This window comes from Nansenia antarctica, assembly GCF_963989245.1.
Source record: "Nansenia antarctica genome assembly, chromosome: 2".
Taxonomy (NCBI): Eukaryota; Metazoa; Chordata; class Actinopteri; order Argentiniformes; family Microstomatidae; genus Nansenia; species Nansenia antarctica.
Genome location: NC_137675.1, coordinates 14,224,880 through 14,242,789, shown reverse-complemented (window position 1 = coordinate 14,242,789; position 17,910 = coordinate 14,224,880). Strand labels below are relative to the sequence as shown.

At 43.2% G+C, this 17,910-nt stretch overlaps 1 protein-coding gene across 1 annotated transcript in view; it reads right to left on the bottom strand.

Moving 5' to 3' along the window:
• The window catches only part of LOC308149843 (telomere repeats-binding bouquet formation protein 2-like), a gene marked incomplete at both ends in the record, with an annotated part of 16,186 nt that extends 2,458 nt beyond the window's left edge, over positions 1–13,728 (bottom strand). The window contains 3 exons of the mRNA XM_080522729.1: positions 13,128–13,267; positions 13,470–13,551; positions 13,665–13,728. Coding sequence (XP_080378855.1) covers positions 13,128–13,267; positions 13,470–13,551; positions 13,665–13,728 — 286 coding nt within the window. The remainder of the gene's footprint in view (positions 1–13,127; positions 13,268–13,469; positions 13,552–13,664) is intronic.
• Positions 13,729–17,910: the final 4,182 nt, after the last annotated feature.

Genomic DNA, 17,910 nt, shown 5'->3' with positions numbered 1-17,910 from the left:
AGAGAGAGAGGATAAGGAGAGAGAGAGAGAGAGGGGGGGGGATAGGGAGAGAGAGAGAGAGGGAGAGAGATAAACAGAGAAACAGAGAGAGAGAGAAACAGAAACAGAAAGAGAGAGAGAGATAGAAACAGAGAGAGAGAAACAGAGAAACAGAAAGAGAGAGAGAGAGAGAAACACAGAGAGAGAGAGAGAGAGAGAGAGAGAGAGAGAGAGAGAGTCCAGACAACACAGTCATGCAGAGACAGGGGGAGAATGAGAGAGAGAGAAACAGAGACAGAAAGCTGTTAAACCCTGAACAAAGGCTAGGATGGTGTCACTATTCACTGAGGCACTCTAAGCTCCCTCAAGGAGAAGCAGCTATATCTCCACTCTCTGGTATTAGCCGTGCTGAGCTCCCAAGCCTAACAGTGACATGGCAGAAACCCATCTCAATCATCAGGGTTCCTGCCAGTCCAGGTTCATTTTCAGATTTTTCATCTTTTATTTTTGGATGTCACAAAGTGAGTTTGTACAACTGATTTATACAAAAAAGGCCTCGTAAGAGGCAAGGAATGACACAAATAATAAAAGCAAATACAACAAAAAATGCTACTGAACTAAAAACTAAAAACTAAAAACACAGAATGGGTTCATGTTCAATACAAGTGAATACAGCTATCCGCTGTCTGTTAGAGAGCATTCTAGAATGGAGATACACTCTGTTGATCTTTACAGAGGGTTCTGCTATAGAGGGATAAACTACTCCATTATTGTACTATGGTACCAGTATGTTCATTGCTATGCTCTGCTGACATTGCAGAGCAATATAAAGGCAATCATGCATTATTTGCAGTGCATAAAAGCTAGCTATTTATTTATTTATTTCGAATGCCCTACTGTCAATATTCTAAAATGGAGCTATGATCATGTCCAACACGCAAAGCAATCCCCTGTCCATCATACAACATTGTACTGTATTAGTGATGGTGATAACAGCACTGTATGTATGGATGTCATAGTTATTGTTGAAAGTGTTTTGTATTGACTGTAGAGCTGCTCTCAGAGCCCCGCCCCTCTCCCTGAGGAACCTGGTAGCACGTCACCACGCGCCAGTTCTGCGGCAGAAGAGGGAACACACACACACAGGCGCGCACACATACACACACACACACACACACACACACACACACACACACATACATACATACACACACACACACACACAAACACACACACGCACGCGCACACACACACACACACACACACACACGCGCGCGCACACACACACACACACACACACACACACACACACACACACACACACATGCAAGCGCACACACGCACGCCCACATGCCCCCCCCCCCCCCCACACACACACACACACACACACACACACACACACACACACAGATAGAGAGAGAGAGACTAACTGAGCAAATGTAAATCATAACACAACATTGTTTTATGTTCATGCAGCAGATTTGCATTACTATACAATTGATTATTTAGCAGACATACATGACATGGAGTTTTAACTGTATATGAATATTTCACTGGCACTTTTATTTCACAAAGCATCAGGCGGAGATGGGAAAGAGTTATTGGAAAGAATTAAGACAGACCCCCCTACTGCTTCATTCAGATCAAAGACAGAACAGATCACACGCTACTCTCCAAGGCTAGGGAGAAGCGTGAGCTGTTGCGTTCTCGAACAATCTCCCATATCTTTTTTGGAGAGATGTTGAAAACTAAAAGAGAGATATTTTTTGGACTCTCTTAAAAGACTATCCTCAGCATTGAAGCATCAAAGGGCTCACACAGCACAGCAAGAAACTTCAGCAGCTTTGGAACCAGCAAGTAGCATTGTCCTGGAGCGAGAAGTAGAATGCTGTAGGGTGCAGGGTTCTTCTGTATGCTCCTGAGATGCACTTAAAATGGTGGAGTGGTTCTCATACAGACAGAATGCCGAATGCCTAATATGCATGCCAGAAAATCTTAAAAGCTAAGAACATTTTTAAGGATTTTGTTTATGCCCATGGGTAAGGGGATAGAGCTAGAGTTCGGTAGGAGTGTACTTCTTTTGTGGCTTTTGTTTCATCATGAGTGTGACAAGGAGGACGTGAACATCATTATAATGCTCTTGTGTGTATTTGCAAATGTATTCCTACAAGACCAAATCCATTGTCTCCCTGAAAAACGATCCCAATCTTTGCACAACCTAAGTTTAGGTAATGTTCTTCCATAGATACAGTATATAGAGCAATAGGCTGATGTCACAGACAACTAATGCACTGGAATGGAACAATTTCCTCTACTGTTTTTCAAGTCAAGACTAAAAACCCATCTTTTTAATATTGCCTTTAAATGACTAAACAATTAAATTATGATTATATAATGATTAAAGCACTTTGAGCTGCAACATTTGCATAGTGCTATACAAGTGCTATACAAATAAAAGTTATTATTACTATTATTATTACTGTTTCTATGGGTTTCTATCTCTATGGGTTTACTTATGGGACTATTCACACAATTCGTGAGCTTAGAATTATAAGGTTCTATCTCCATTTTTGTAAAAATTTAGTTTTTTACATAATCTGATCCATTAGGTGTTTATTAATGCCTGTGTGGTGTTATTTAAAAAATGTAGACATTTTTTAGTTAGTAATTCATAAAATACAAAGGTTCCATCTCACAAAACATAATGGAATGTAAAAACGTTGACGCTCAATATCTCTGAACTACCCTAAACGGAGATAGAACCTTATAATTCTAAGCTCACAAATTCCATTCCCAATCAGTTACCCTGCCTTAAGAGGCCTTGAACTCTACACACATCCCACAAAGTTTCATTTGGAAACGGACTCTGACCATTAGGCTTATTTGTCTAAGCAAATTGCTTCAAGTGTAATCGCTGTGGGGTGTTTTCTGGTATAAACGCTGTGTCTGGGAGACAACCACGGCTGCTTCATTTTTATTCAGGAGGGACTCATTATTTTGGAAGGAGGATCAAAGGCAGAAAACAAAACCTCCCTCAATGGGACGTGTCCTTAAGGTGACACTGCAAGATGGAAGCTTATGATACTCTGTATCGAAATCATCAGATAGAGATTAGTATTGCTGCTTTGTTAGAAAAAATGTTAAGCATAATGTAAGAGCAAGCCAATTTTAGTCAAAGGCTCAATAAATTATGTTGGTAATTGATGATTATTGATAACTCAGTGCATGACAAATATGAATGGCCTCCAATTCTGGGTCATTAAACAGTCATTTCTACTGACTCTACAGAATTCCTTAAAAGCAGAGGAACAGCTTTTTAGCTGTTCTGTAGCTTCTAGCAACAGCACATTTATTATTAATTAGCAGTGATTGAGTCTCGGGGACACAATCCAACAACCACCCAGCCGCCCAGGGTGACATAGCACTTTCAGATAGAGAGACATAGAGAGAGAGAGAGAGAGAGAGAGAGAGAGAGAGAGAGAGAGAGAGAGAGAGAGAGAGAGAGAGAGAGAGAGAGAGAGAGAGAGAGAGAGAGAGAAGGAGAGAGAAGGAGAGAGAACGGGGGGGTGGAGAAGCAACACAAGGAACAGACCTAACCAAGCCCAACCAGTCAGGAGAAAGCAACACTAGAAATGTCACAAAGTGATGCTGAGTCAAAGTGACAAGTCGCTCTGTGGAGTGCATTGACACTCAGGGCAGAATCGACTCCCCTGGCAGCTTCAAAGACGGAACAGATGGATTTGTGGGTGTTTCAAACAGAATCTCTGATTGTGAAAAAAACCCAAAGCCTTTAGTTTCAGATAACATTTTAGATGACTCGACTAGAAAGGACTAATTCGGAACTTCCTGATGTTTCACAACTTTAGAGAGATGTAAAATATGCATAGTGAGGTGTCATGAAAGAAATACATGTATGATTTATCTTAATGTAAAATATTGCTGCTTCAAATTCTTATCATCTGACCCTTAAAGGTCCAGTATGTCGATTTTACCTTTAAAACTGTGCTAAATGGCCATGATAGAATGTTGTATTGGTCCAAAGTTAGCGATTTCTAAAATCTGGTGTCGGGCAGAACACTGGCCTTTGCGTTTCACGTTTGGTTTGTTTACATGAATATGTACATGTATGGTGCTACTAGAAAAGTGAGCATATTATGCTTGTATACATACAAATCTACATGCTGGATTTTTAAAAACGATTCAGAATGTAGCTAGTTAAACTTATTGTATACTGACATACTCATAGTATCAATGGCCAAGTGCAAGATGTTCACAATTCCAACTGCTTCAATTAGCTATGATTGCATTTCAAGGCTTAATTAACATGAATTAATTTGCAGATTAACTACATCATCTCACGGTGACCTTTGCCCAGCTTAGCCAGTAATTCCCTCTGTGATGCAGAAGTCCAGCTGTTTCACAGGCGAGGAGGAGGCAGCAGTGAAGGACATAGAGGGCGGAATCCACCCTTCCTCAGCCTCACTGGAGGTGTGTGTGTGGGTGGGTGTGTCTCCATCCTCGCAGGAGGTGTGTGTGTGTGTCTCCAACCTTGCAGGAGAGCTTGGATCGGTCATCGTGCCAATCGAAACATGGGGGGATAATGTCTGTGTGTGTGTGTGTGTGTGTGTGAGCCAAGGCACTGTGCCACATTCATACATGCCATAACTAGAGTGAAGGAGACACAGAGCTCTGAGGTTATTATCAGCATGGCTCACTGACAGTTTTTTCTCGAAGCTGTAGTGATGCGCATTTCACTTAAAACAGCAAGGTCAAAACAATAGAAAACAAAGAACGACGTCTAGGGGTGTTAAATATGAAAACCTAGCTGCCCTATATTCTAGGAAAGTAACTAACTTAGCATACCACATAATTATGTTCATATGAGAGACACCCTGGTGTTCACTTCTACCATATCCTCAATAACGTGTCTCATCTTCTAGCACGTCATGATTTTATGTTACAGTAATTTATGTTAAGCTGGCATGGGAGTGATAGAGGCACACCCACCTGGAGCAGAGCAGGCGAAATCGGAGGACGGGCTCATTGTAATGAGTGGAACGGAATGAGAGATGCTACATACATGTTTGATACCCTTCCTATTCAGTTCCGTACATTGCAATGAGCCCGTCCTCCGATTCCTACCTCCACCAGCCTCCCACTGGAGGCTCATCTGCTGCGGGGATAACGACAACATGTCACCAGAGGTGTTTCAATGAAGATATATCTGCTCCCTACCAACTTGTCATTGGTGGGACGGTGTGTTTTCACACCATAGAGCAGGTTATGCAAACACTGCGCAGTGTGTGTGTGTGTGTGTGTGTGTGTGTGTGTGTGTGTGTGTGTGTGTGCGTGCATGTGTGCGTGCGTGCGTGCTTGCGTGCGTGCGTTTGTGCGTGCATGCATGCGCACGTGTGTGTGTGTACGTGCGTGCGTGTGTGTGTGTGTGTGCATGCATCCATGCTTACAACTAGAACATATCTCCATATTAAAGGTACCCGCTGAGACCTGTGACATCAGTGATGTTATGTGACAGAGCGATAACATACTCTTCTGCTTCCCTTGCAGATACTGCAGAAGTGCATTAGCATTGAATCCTAGGCAGTAAAACAGAAGACACAAATAGAAACAAAATGTGATGAAATACTACGACTTTGAAACCTTGTCATTCTTGAAACCGGCCTCTGGCCCAATCCTTTGGATAAAGGCATCTGCTAAATGGCAACATTTTTAATGTAATGTAATGTGTTGAAACTAACAGAAGGTGGGTGAGAGGTACAGTATGTGTGAAGGATGAAAGGGAAGGTGACAATTGATGCTTGATAGAGATCAGGAAAGGTGGCCACACCTTTTCAAATCCAATTTGTATGCGACAGTGTGTGTGCATGCATGCGTGTATGCACGTGTGTGTCTGTGTGTGTGTGTCTGTGTGTGTGTGTCTGTGTGTGTGTGTGTGTGTGTGTGTGTGCATGTGTGTGCACATGTGTGTGTCTGTATGTTCATGTGTGTGTGCGTGCGTGCGTGTGTCTGTATGTGCGTGTGTGTGTGTGTGCGTGCGTGTGTCTTTATGTGCACGTGTGTGTGAGTCTGTATGTGCGTGTGTGTGTGCGTGTGTCTGTATGTGCGTGTGTCTGTATGTGCGTGCGTGTGTGTGTGTGTGTGTGTGTGTGTGTGTGTGTGTGCATATGTGGACTGTGTGTGGACTGACTTGTGCTACGGCATGTTTCTCCCCCACTGCATACATGTTCTACTGCAGGGGTCTTACAGTCAGAGAGAGAGGTAGAGAGAGAAGGGGGGTGGGCTAGAAAGGGAGAGACAGAGAAGGGCGAGAGACAGATAGAGAAGGAGAGAAGAGCAGTGCTGCACTGTCCTTTATCCTTTGTCTGTATTGACTGCTCTCCTCCTTTTTTACCCCCTTATTTTCCTCTAACAGACTAGCCATCCACTATTCGCACCTCATTTGAATGAATGAATGAATGAATGAATGAATGAATGAATGAATGAATGAATGAATGAATGAATGAATGAATGAATGAATGAATGGTCTTTATTGTCATTGCTACAGTACAGGTACCAAACAACGAAATTTAGGAGGGGTGGCTCCTCCTGCATTTGCTGCAGTGCATTACCTGCAAATGGAGAAAGCATGTCCAGGATACAACCCAGTTACAACAGCTCCTCTGGAACCATGATCAACTATCCAAATGCAAAACAGACCCAGAGCATTGGAAAGGAAAAAAGGGTGTTCATGTTTGAACACATTTTCTATTTAATTGAAATGACAGGACAGTTGTTTGTGGGGAAGAAAAATAAGGCTCTATGAAGTGCACTGTTCATCTATTGACAGATGCTTCCGGAAAGAAATGATGAGCATGAACCTTGAAACGACCTTTACTGGAGGAAAAAAAAACAAAAAAAAAACGGTGACTTTCATGGGAAGAGACTCTCCTTCAGGATGCAAAAACACATTATACACCTCCAAAAACCTTCACAACAACACCACTAATGACCTACACACAGTTTTATCATTATGCTAAACAAACCCACTAGCTAGCGATGAATCACACAAACACTAATAGCTTAACTAGCGCTGTCTAAAAGCCTTATGGCACCTCTCGCTGGGACCATAATGTATATACTGAAAAATGTTTGCACTCACTGTAAGTGACTGTAAGTCGCTTTGGATAAAGGCATCAGCTAAATGGTATATATTATTATAATTATATTAGTATTATTACTTCTCTGCTAGCACCCTCTCGCTCGCTCTCTAGCATCACTGTCAGAGGCAGTTTTTTTTCAAAGTACATTATCCACCCTGCACGCACGTGGGGAGGCCTATAGCCCCGTCGGTGGTGTGAAAGCGTTGAGAGCTGCAATCTCACCACCCATCTCCCCCTGCTGCCCAGGGAGCTACGTCTATTTTAACCTTGAATCTCTAAGATGTTATAGACTGGAGACAGAGTGTCAACAGGGAGGCTAGATTAGAATCACAAAAAGGGGCGGCGCGTGATTTGGCAGGGAGGAAGTGAGTCGGACCGTCTATCTGACCGGTCAGTCACGCAGGTCAGCGCAGGGTAATTACTGAACGTTTATAAAAAGGACGGCGAATGGATTCAAAGGAAGGCTGGGCAATATTAAGAGCAAAGCAAGGCGGAAGTTAATAGGACGATTATACCCTGACCTAGAGAGCGTGAGTCGGGTGAGGAGAATCTCACAGTCGCAGAGACCGATTACATGATTTATGACAACAATCACATTATTCATCATACCTTACTGAGCGGAGAAGAAAGGAGACAGATGTTGTTGACATTATTCTGACAGACAGATGTGCTTTGTTCCAGGCTTGACGACACTGAACACTGAAGGGGGAATGGGGCTCTCAATGTAGGGGACAGAATAGCCACCTTCAACACAAGCACACAGGTCTACTGCAGAGGGGGTGGGGGGGGGGGGGGGGGGGCTGGTGGAGGTCGAAATCACAGGTGTTGGTTACCATTCCTCATTTCGTTCCTGGGAGGACCAAGAAACTGAGCGTACAGGAAGAATGACATACTTTTTTTTCTTACTTTCCAGCAGCCAGAACCTCCAGGCTTCACAATACAACTGTATAATACACAGTGTGAAGGCTCATCCGCAGTAAATGCAGCTCTATGCTGGGTGAGAGAGAGAGAGAGAGAGAGAGAGAGAGAGAGAGAGAGAGAGAGAGAGAGAGAGAGAGAGAGAGAGAGAGAGAGAGAGCTGGGGGCCGAGGGACAATTAGGTCTCCTGTGACTGAGAGAACACAAACACTCACTCAATTTCATATGCAGGCACACACGCGCACACACCCACGCATCAATGCACCAACACACACACGCAGGCACACACAGACATCCACATGCACACACACATGCACACTGACACGCACACACACTGCTCTGCTATTCATTATTCAGACTTTGTGAATGTTCATCCATTCCCCCCCCCCCCCTCTCTCTCTCTCTCTCTCTCTGCCTCTCTCTCTGCACAGTGGTGCTGGGTTGATAGATATAGCACAACCGTTGCTGATTAAAAAGGGCACTTTTCTGCTGGTTCCCCCTGCTGCGACCCAGGTGAGAATTGATGATCCTCCCACTAAATACCTCCAATTCCTCACAGCTCTTACTCATTCAAACCAACCACACCACATGGTACACTAGTTCTCCCCCCCTGTACCATGGTACGGAGACACACCCCTTTGCAGCACTGCTAACACACAACAAACAACTCCACAGACCATGCCAGCGCTGTAGCCCACACCTCCCTCTTCTACCCTACCTCCTCCTCTTCTCTTCTCTCCTCTCATTCCCCCCTTCCTCTCCTCTCTTTTCCTCTCCTCTCCTCTCCTCTCCTCTCCTCTCCTCTCCTCTCCTTTCCTCTCCTCTCCTCTCCTCTCCTCTCCTCTCCTCTCCTCTCCTTTCCTCTCCTCTCCTCTCCTTTCCTCTCCTCTCCTCTCCTCTCCTCTCCTCTCCTCTCCTCTCCTCTCCTCTCCTCTCTTTTCCTCTCCTCTCCTCTCCTCTCCTTTCCTTTCCTCTCCTCTCCTCTCCTCTCCTTTCCTCTCCTCTCCTTTCCTCTCCTCTCCTCTCCTCTCCTCTCCTCTCCTCTCCTCTCCTCTCCTCTCCTTTCCTCTCCTCTCCTCTCCTCTCCTCTCCTCTCCTCTCCTCTCCTCTCCTCACCTCTCCTCTCCTCTCCTCTCCTTTCCTTTCCTCTCCTCTCCTCTCCTTTCCTTTCCTCTCCTCTCCACTCCTCTCTTCTCCTCTCCTCTCCTCTCCTCTCCTCTTCTCTCCTCTCCTCACCCTTTCCATTCTCCCCTCCCCTCCCTCCCCTCCCTCCCCTCCCCCCTCTCCCCTCCTATCCCACCCCACCCCTCCTCCCCTCCTCCCCCTCCCCAGTGCTGAGTCTGCTGACAGTAGAAAACCTCCAGCTCGTGGCTGTCTGCCCCATGCCTGGGATAGAGTGTTCACCCTACACCACTATACACATAAACAGCTATTGATTGCTATAGAGGCCTTGCATTCCATTACCCCAATATAGCACTAATGAAATAAGTCAAATGTGTGTCTGGCTGGGGGCCTAGAGGAACTACAGTACACCCCCTCATCCTCCCCTTGAAGGGCAGTTAGAGGGATGGTTGACTGGTAATGTTGCAGTTTAAATATTTACCACCCACTGCTAAGCATAGTAATGGCATGCACGATAGCTAATGTGTGTGTGTGTGTGTGTGTGTGTGTGTGTGTATGTGTGTGGGGTGCGTGTGTGTGTGTGTGTGTGTGTGTGTGTGTGTGTGTGTGTGTGTGATCTATACTCTACAAAGCCTCTATAATTAGAGAGTGGATCGATAGAGCACAATCTGACATTAATTAAAACACAACACAGCTTGTAATGGCAAGCAGAAGAGGCGATGCATCACTTGTCTCTGTCAGTCTGTCTGTGTGTGTGTGTGTGTGTGTGTGTGTGTGTGTGTGTCTATCTGTGTCTGCCTGCCTGTCTGTCTGTCTGTCTGCCTGATTGTCTGTCTGTCTGTTTGGAACTCTTTCTTCTAAAATCTATTTAAAGAATCAAGTATTTCAATGTAAATTGTGTGTGTGTGTGTGTGTGTGTGTGTGTGTGTGATCTATACTCTACACAGCCCCTATAATTAGAGTGGATCGATAGAGCACAATCTGTCATTACAGTTTTTCTCAATTGCTAAAACACATTTCACAAAACTTTCCTCCATTTTCCCAAAACTCTAAACATAACACACTTTTCTAAAGCTACATAAACAAAACCACACCTTCTCTCTTCAAAACTCAAACTTTCACACCAAAACAGCTGCTCAAAGCCTGCAAACATGTAAACACTATAAGCATCATTATCAGACTACAACAAAACAACTGAAAACACAATGTTCAGTGTGTGAGAATGTTCTTTTTTTTCACAACTGCCAAAGCACATTTTTAGAAACCTTACAGTATCTGTTCTCAGAATATATCACTGTAGAGTATTGGGCATTCATAGATTTGTGTGTTTCATATGAACAGTATGTAAATCTACAGAAAATACAGTATGTATGTTACGGTACATGTGGGAATACGGTACATGTGGGAAAACTAGGGTTAGGTTAGGTGCTAGGGTAACTTGGTACATGCTGGCATGTCTAACCCTAACCCTAACCTTAACCCTAACCCTAACCCTACCCCTAATCCTAACCCTAACCTTAACCCTAGCACCCTAGCACCTAACCCTAACCCTAGTTTTCCCACATGTACCGTATTCCCACATGTACCGTAACATGTACACTACTGTACTGTATCACAACTCAATGCAAACACTACAGAGGATCCATTACACACAACAATACTCACTGAAAACAATGTTCAGGGTGTGATGTTTATTTATTTATTTATGGAACTATACCACATACACCGTACATGTATTCCCACATGTACCGTAACCAGAGGCGGATTTAGGATTGTAGGAGATCCGGGGCTTAGCCCAGAGGGAGATTATAATGTGCGCGCAGAGCGCGCCGGAAAAATTTGCTCTTTTTTTTTGCCACACACACACACACACACACACACACTGTATCCCAGTATATATGCCGATAAAACGTTAAACCTGAACTGGTTATGATAAGATAAGAATGCTATAGGTGACAAATGCATCCTTTACCTGTAACCATGTTATTAACTGGGTAATGTTGTACTCCACAACATAGAGCCTCTTCCTTTTGTGGAGTATCCAAAATAGATAAGTCATGGCTGTTCAAAAGAGAACACATTACATTTACATGTTACATTTAGCAGACACCTTTACCCAAAGCCACTTACAACAAGTACTTTTGTCTAAGTAAGTGAATCATCTATAGGCCTACATTAGTTATCATAAGAAAAACAAATCGATGCTAGCACCAGGGGCCATTGGCAGTCACAATGCTAGAAGAAGGAAGAATTACTTTTTATTTACAGTAGAGAAACTGTATAGGGGGGTAGTGGGTATGAAGAGGTCTTTAGAGGGATTAGTTTGTAGTGTATTCATATAGTATTTCCATGCACGTATAGGCTACCTGTTAATCTTCCCCTCAAGATTCCCTGAATTGTTTTCTAACCTTAAAGTATGACCCCCAGTGGTACAGATGTAAAAAAAATAAAAAAAATAAATATGTTCAGTACCTGAGAAATTATTGACCACCTGAACTGTCACATTATCAACATGTAATTCAAAGCTTATTCTTAAGGCAGCACTGCATTAAGGCAGCATGTGCCTCCAATCCAGAGAGTTGGCAACTTCTTTTCATACTTTTACTTTTAATGTGTTTATATAATTAGAAATCATATCACAAGTTTATGTGAGTTGTATGGGTCTGCAATGTCGTCCCCTTGCTGCAGGGGGATGGAACTGCAAGAGAAAAAACAGGTGAAGAGTTTCTCAGGTCTCTAATCATACTGCATGATACTTCTATATGACTCAAAATGAGATACGGAGATACATACCAGCTCTTCATGCTTCCTGCGTGATCACCATGGCAGTCTTCTTCCATCTGATCATTTTGCAGTATCAGTCTATCATTTGAGCCCTTTAAAGATAAACAACACACAATACATACACTATATGGACAAAAGAATGTGGACACAATTATCGTCTGGGACTGTTTTCATGGTTTGGGCTAGGCCCCTTAGTTCCAGTGAAGGGAAATCTTATCATCAATCAGTGCCCGACCTCATGCTCTTGTGGCAGAATGGGAGCAAATCCCTGCAACCATATTCTAAAATTTAGTAGAAAGTCTTCCCAGAAGAGTGGAAGCTGTTATAGCAGCATGTATGTGTAATGTATATAGTGAGTGCAAATTATGCTTATTAATTGTCACAAACATGAAGAAGCATCAAGTGCATTCAAGTGAGCAAGGGATACAAAAACTGTCCACACCTAAAAGCGAAGTAAACTTAATGATTTTACTTGCTGACTTTCTTTCTCACGCAGGAGATGTAGTTAGCTTGAAATGTTTACATGGGAAACTTAAATCTATAACAGCAATTCAGATTTCTGCAAAAGGTTCATATTGATAACATTGTGGATGAAAATAAGTCAGTTGGCTAAAGTAATGTTTAACATCATATCCTAATTACTCATGTTGAGGAGAAAAACAGATCCCCCCCACTAAAATAAAAAAATGTTCTCTCTATTTCAGATGTTTGCGCCAGTTAGATCCATCCATTGTTTGTTTTGAGGTGGTCTTGATGTGCTGTCTGATAGATTATATCAGGACAGCTACCACAGCTCGCAGTACATTACTTACAGAGTATATTAGGATGCAGTGTAAGGAGGACAGTCAAGTGTGTTTGCAATTCAGAGGATCCAAGACTGAGGCTGATTGCCAGCTTGCGGGGGAGAAAGCTATACTGTTGAGCGTCCGCATCCGCATGACACCTGTTACAGTACATTAGGACTTATGTTAGCCTGTGAATCTGCGGCAATAACCTTTTTCATTGGGAGATCATCTTCCTGCTCCCAAATGAACCTCTCAACCACTGCTCTCACCTCTGAAATAGAAAGATAGAAATATACATTTAAAAAAGTAAATTAAAATAATAATATTTGTCATGACTCTCCACATTATGCTTGGTGAGATAAAGCTTTTTTGTTTGACTCACCATCCTGAACAGAGGCTGGAGGTAGTACATAGTGCCCAATGGACACAGACCTGACACTGTGGCATTTCTCACATGCAGCCAGATAGAAGCTGTGAAACACTATCAGCAGGTTGTTTGCATAGTCCCAACTCTGAAATATCCTGAAAATTGAATTGAGATATTGAAATGATTTAGTAATAATAAGGATATCCTTTTCACTAATTGACAAAAATCAGGCCATCGTCTGGCTCGAGGACAAAAGAGCTGACTACAGGTCACTAATAATATAATAATAATAATAATAATAATAATAATAATAATAATAATAATAATAATTACTACAGGTCACTACAGGTTAGCTACCTTTTTGTGTCGAGACAGGTGGCATCCTCACTGAAAAGATAGTCTGCAGTTTTCCAACTTGTAATGGCTCCACCCTCAGATACTGTAATAAGAATAAATACATAAATACAATACCTAAATAATAATGTCAGTGTTGAATAAGGACTAGATAGCTGCCAGGTATAGCGAGTATTAGCCTTGAACTTGCTAGCTTACCCCAAAAGCGACTCTCCCCTCTTCTCACACTATTTGAGAACCACGCAGTTCTATTTTTAAACATACTTTGTAAAGATTGTACAGGTAAAACAAATAATTGTTAACTATATATTATATATTATAATATTGTCTATGAAATGTTTATAATCGTCTTCAGCCTAACTAGCTTGTAGTTCGGAGAAATGTTTGAAAAAATACACGCGGTACAGTATCACGTGAACATGGTTGCCAGATGGGCTTCACGATTTCCATCCTAACCAGTCTAAAAACCGCTAAATCCACCAAAAACCAGGCAAGAAAAACGTTAATTACTATTGGGCAGGTGCTCATCTCCTGCCCCTAAACTGTATGTCTGTTGCCAATGATGTTTGTAAGATAAAAAAATAAAAACCTATATGTATGTAGCTACTACTTAACGCATTTTGTAACTTTCAGGCACTGACATTTTGATACCGCCTAAATGCTTTTTTTCCGGCCCAGTGTGAACAAAAGTAGCCCATTCGGCGGGAACACGACCCATTTGGCAACCCTGTACGTGAAGCTTTCCGGTTTTGGCGCAATCACACAGATAGAAGGGCAGTGGCGCCAACCTCGCCTGTAGCATAATCTTTGCATTTCATAAATAATAATAATAAAATGTCTGATGCACAGCAGTTCATCTACGTTATGTATCTCTTAGCAGTGTTTATTATTCCTAATTACAGCTTTTGACACTGGCAATAATATGTGTCTTTCTGTACCAACTACCAGGCATGACACCGTAACATGTACACTACTGTACTGTATCACAACTCAATGCAAACACTACAGAGGATCCATTACACACAACAATACTCACTGAAAACAATGTTCAGGGTGTGATGTTTTTTTATTTTATTTATGGAACTATACCACACACACACACACACACACACACACACACACACACACACACACACACACACACACACACACACACACCACAATCATTTGCAACAAGTGTCTTAAATGTTGAGTCGTTATGTTTAATGAATGAAGCTAGGTGTGTTCATTGTGTTCAAATTTTGCTGACTGTGACAAGCATTTTGCATCACATGAGCTTTAATTTGAGAATTTGAGCAGAGTTTTTTGCAACTTGTGTTTTAGCAAGACAAGATGTGTTTAGATTTATGAGAAAAGGAGGATTGTGTTTTGTGAATTGTGTCTTCATGTGAAATGTGTTTATGGTTTTGGCAAATGGGAGCTAGTTTTATTAAATGTGTTTAGAGAACTGGTCATTTGGTTTAGAGAATTGGCTTTTGTGTTTTAGCAATTGGGAAAAACTGTAATTGAAACACAGTTTAGGGAGCTTGTAATGTCAGCAAGCAGGAGAGGCAATGCATCACTTGTCTCTTGTCTGTCTGTCTGTCTGTCTGTCTGTCTGCTTATCTGCCTGTCTGACTGTCTGTCAGTCAGTCTGTATGTCTGCTTGCCTGCCTGTCAGTCTGTCTGCGTGTCTGCCTGTCTTTCTGCTTGCCTGCTTGTCTGCCTGCCTGTCTGTGTGTCTGTCTGCTTGTCTGTCTATCTGCCCGATTGTCTGTCTGTCTTTTGTCTGTTGTCTGTAGTGTTGTGTGTATGTGTGTGTGTGTGTGTGTGTGTGTGTGAGCGTGTGTGTGTGTATGTGTGTGTGTGTGCGTGTGTGTGTGTGTGTGTGTGTGAGCGTGTGTGTGTGTGTGTGTGTGTTTGTATGTGTGGTGAGGTGCTGAGAGAGGGCGGTAACAGCCAAGACCAGCTCTGTTGACAGATAATCTGTTCATTGATCCCATCCAAGTGATGTTTTAACAGCATTCTCAGGCCAGAGATGTTTCTTCTGCTTCCGAGCTTCCGTGTGAAGCGTGAAATATGCATATGCCAGCTCTTCCTTTCGCCATCGTCCATGTGTATAATGTGAAATATGTTCCCCCCCAACTCCAACTTGCCAGCCTTGCGTGTTAGGTGTCTTGCCTGCCTCATTAAAGTGCACATCACAGCAGACTTTGACACCGCCAACGTCCATCATTATCGGGGGAATACAAATGAGATGGTAATGATTCTGACTTGGCATTTTGCCAAGATCTGAGCCAAGATCTGAGCCAAGAAGCAAAGGGCCCATAAATATACATGTACAGTAATTCTCTATTAGCCTCTATTAGAGATAGTTGCAAGCGCCGCAATTAGTGCATCATATCTCCATTTATTATAAAGTCTCTAATGTAAAATGTAGAGGTTGCAACACACATTATGTGTTCTTTTTGTTTCCTTCTGCCTGGGGATGATCATCTACAGTAATTGCGGCTCATTTCTTACCTTGCTTGCTTTTCGAGTTTCGAGTTTCAAGTTTTCGAATTGAAAGGGCGAAAGTGTGAAATTCTAATTGGCTGGGAACTGATAGGACAGAACACTGAAAGCATGTGGAATTAAACTGGATGAGTGGAGAGGAATACTGAAGAGCTGAAGGAGACAAGACTACAAATCCCAATCTCTTTCAGTTACCGGGCGTTACTCAGGCGTGCTTTTCCAATTAACTCTCTCTCCAACGCTCAGTTCTCTCCATTTTCTTGAACAAACATTTCAGTAGAGGCTCGCTACTCTGTATGTCTCCATGTGTTCTCCGTCCAGTGTGTTACTGATTATGCTCGCAACCCTGGAAGAAGGCCAAAAGGTGTGTGTGTGTGTGTGTGTGTGTGTGTGTTTGTTCTCAATACTCAGGGCTGCCGTGGGGATGGTAAGTAGGGCAGTTTTTCTAAGCTTGGATCGGTCGTCCTGCCAATCGAGACAAGGGGGGGATAATGTCCGTGCATGTGTGTGTGTGTGTGCGTGTGTGTGTGTGTGTGTGTCTGTGTGTATGTGTTTGTGTGTGTGTCTGTGTCTGTGTGTGTCTGTTTGTGTGTGTCTGTCTGTTTGTCTGTGCATTTTTGTCTGTGAGTAAGTTGCTTTGGAAAGAAGTGTCTGCTAAATGACAATGTAAATGTAAATGGTTGTGTGTGTGTGTGTGTGTGTGTGTGTGTGTGTGTTTGTGTGTGTGTGACAATCATTGACCTGCTGGTCCGACAATGTCACACTGTTACACATGAAGGCTGTTCCCCTGGGACCCCACCTCCTTCCTGTCCTCTCAACCTTTCAAAGGCACTCCTCCTGTAACGATGGAAACCCTCCAACCCCCCCGCCCCCCCCCCATCCCCCCACCACCACCCACACACACACACACACTCCCAAGGACAACAAAGACGGTCATAATATTACCTCGAGCAAAACAAGAGTCCTCTGTCATATACTGTCCAGTACAGTATTTTGTGTGTGTGTGTGTGTGTGTGTGTGTGTGTGTGTGTATGTGTGTGTGTGTGTGTATGTGTGTGACAGAATGATGAGTTACTTTTCGCCCATACAGCACAACCACCGGGCAGCGGAGCAGCGACCAGAATAAAAATCTATACATCATACTGTAGTAAATTGAACGGTAAGCCAGAATGAAAAGGTGTCCCTGTTGACTGCTGTGCAGAGTGGCCAGGCCCGCCTGCAAGGCCCGAGAGGGGAGAGACTGATTAGATTTTTGTCCGTGGACCAGTGAAGCATTGCGTGCCTAGGAAGTCCACCGCCCGCCACTCAGCAGCCCATGGAAGGTGTCCGTATGTGGGGCAGAGGTCACCAGCAGTCGGCCCCTCCCCGGAGGTCTCTCCTTGACCGGCTTATCCCGGTCAAGGTGGCACAAAGCTGGGTCCGACTGTGACTTAAGCCCGCTGGTCCTGAGGGACAGTGGATAAAGTCTGCCGTCTGTTCGGCTCTCCACCTGAGTGGTATCGCTTTTAGGCTCAATACATTTTGAATAACTGCAACTGGCTCTGAAAACTGTGACTACCAGTGGAGGCTGGTGGAGGCAGACATCAGAGGACTTCTCATTGTAATGCATGGGATGGAATGAGGAACAGTATCAAACACACACCCGTCCTAGAAATCAGAGGACGGACTCATTGTAATACATGGAAAGGAATGAGGAATGGTGTCAATCATCTTCTCTCAGATTACTACCTGTACCATCCTCCCCTGGTTATTACATCATTAGCCCTTGACATCTGAAGTGTCTCATCATGATGAACAAGATACGAATGAAAAATGAAATCAAATGTCAAAGAAAAAGATAAACATCATCATTTGTATCCAGATACATATTCTTCAGATACAGTGCTCAATGAGGTATTGATTATGCATTGATTCTGGGGCGTTTCCATAGAGATGGGCGTGAAGAAGCTGT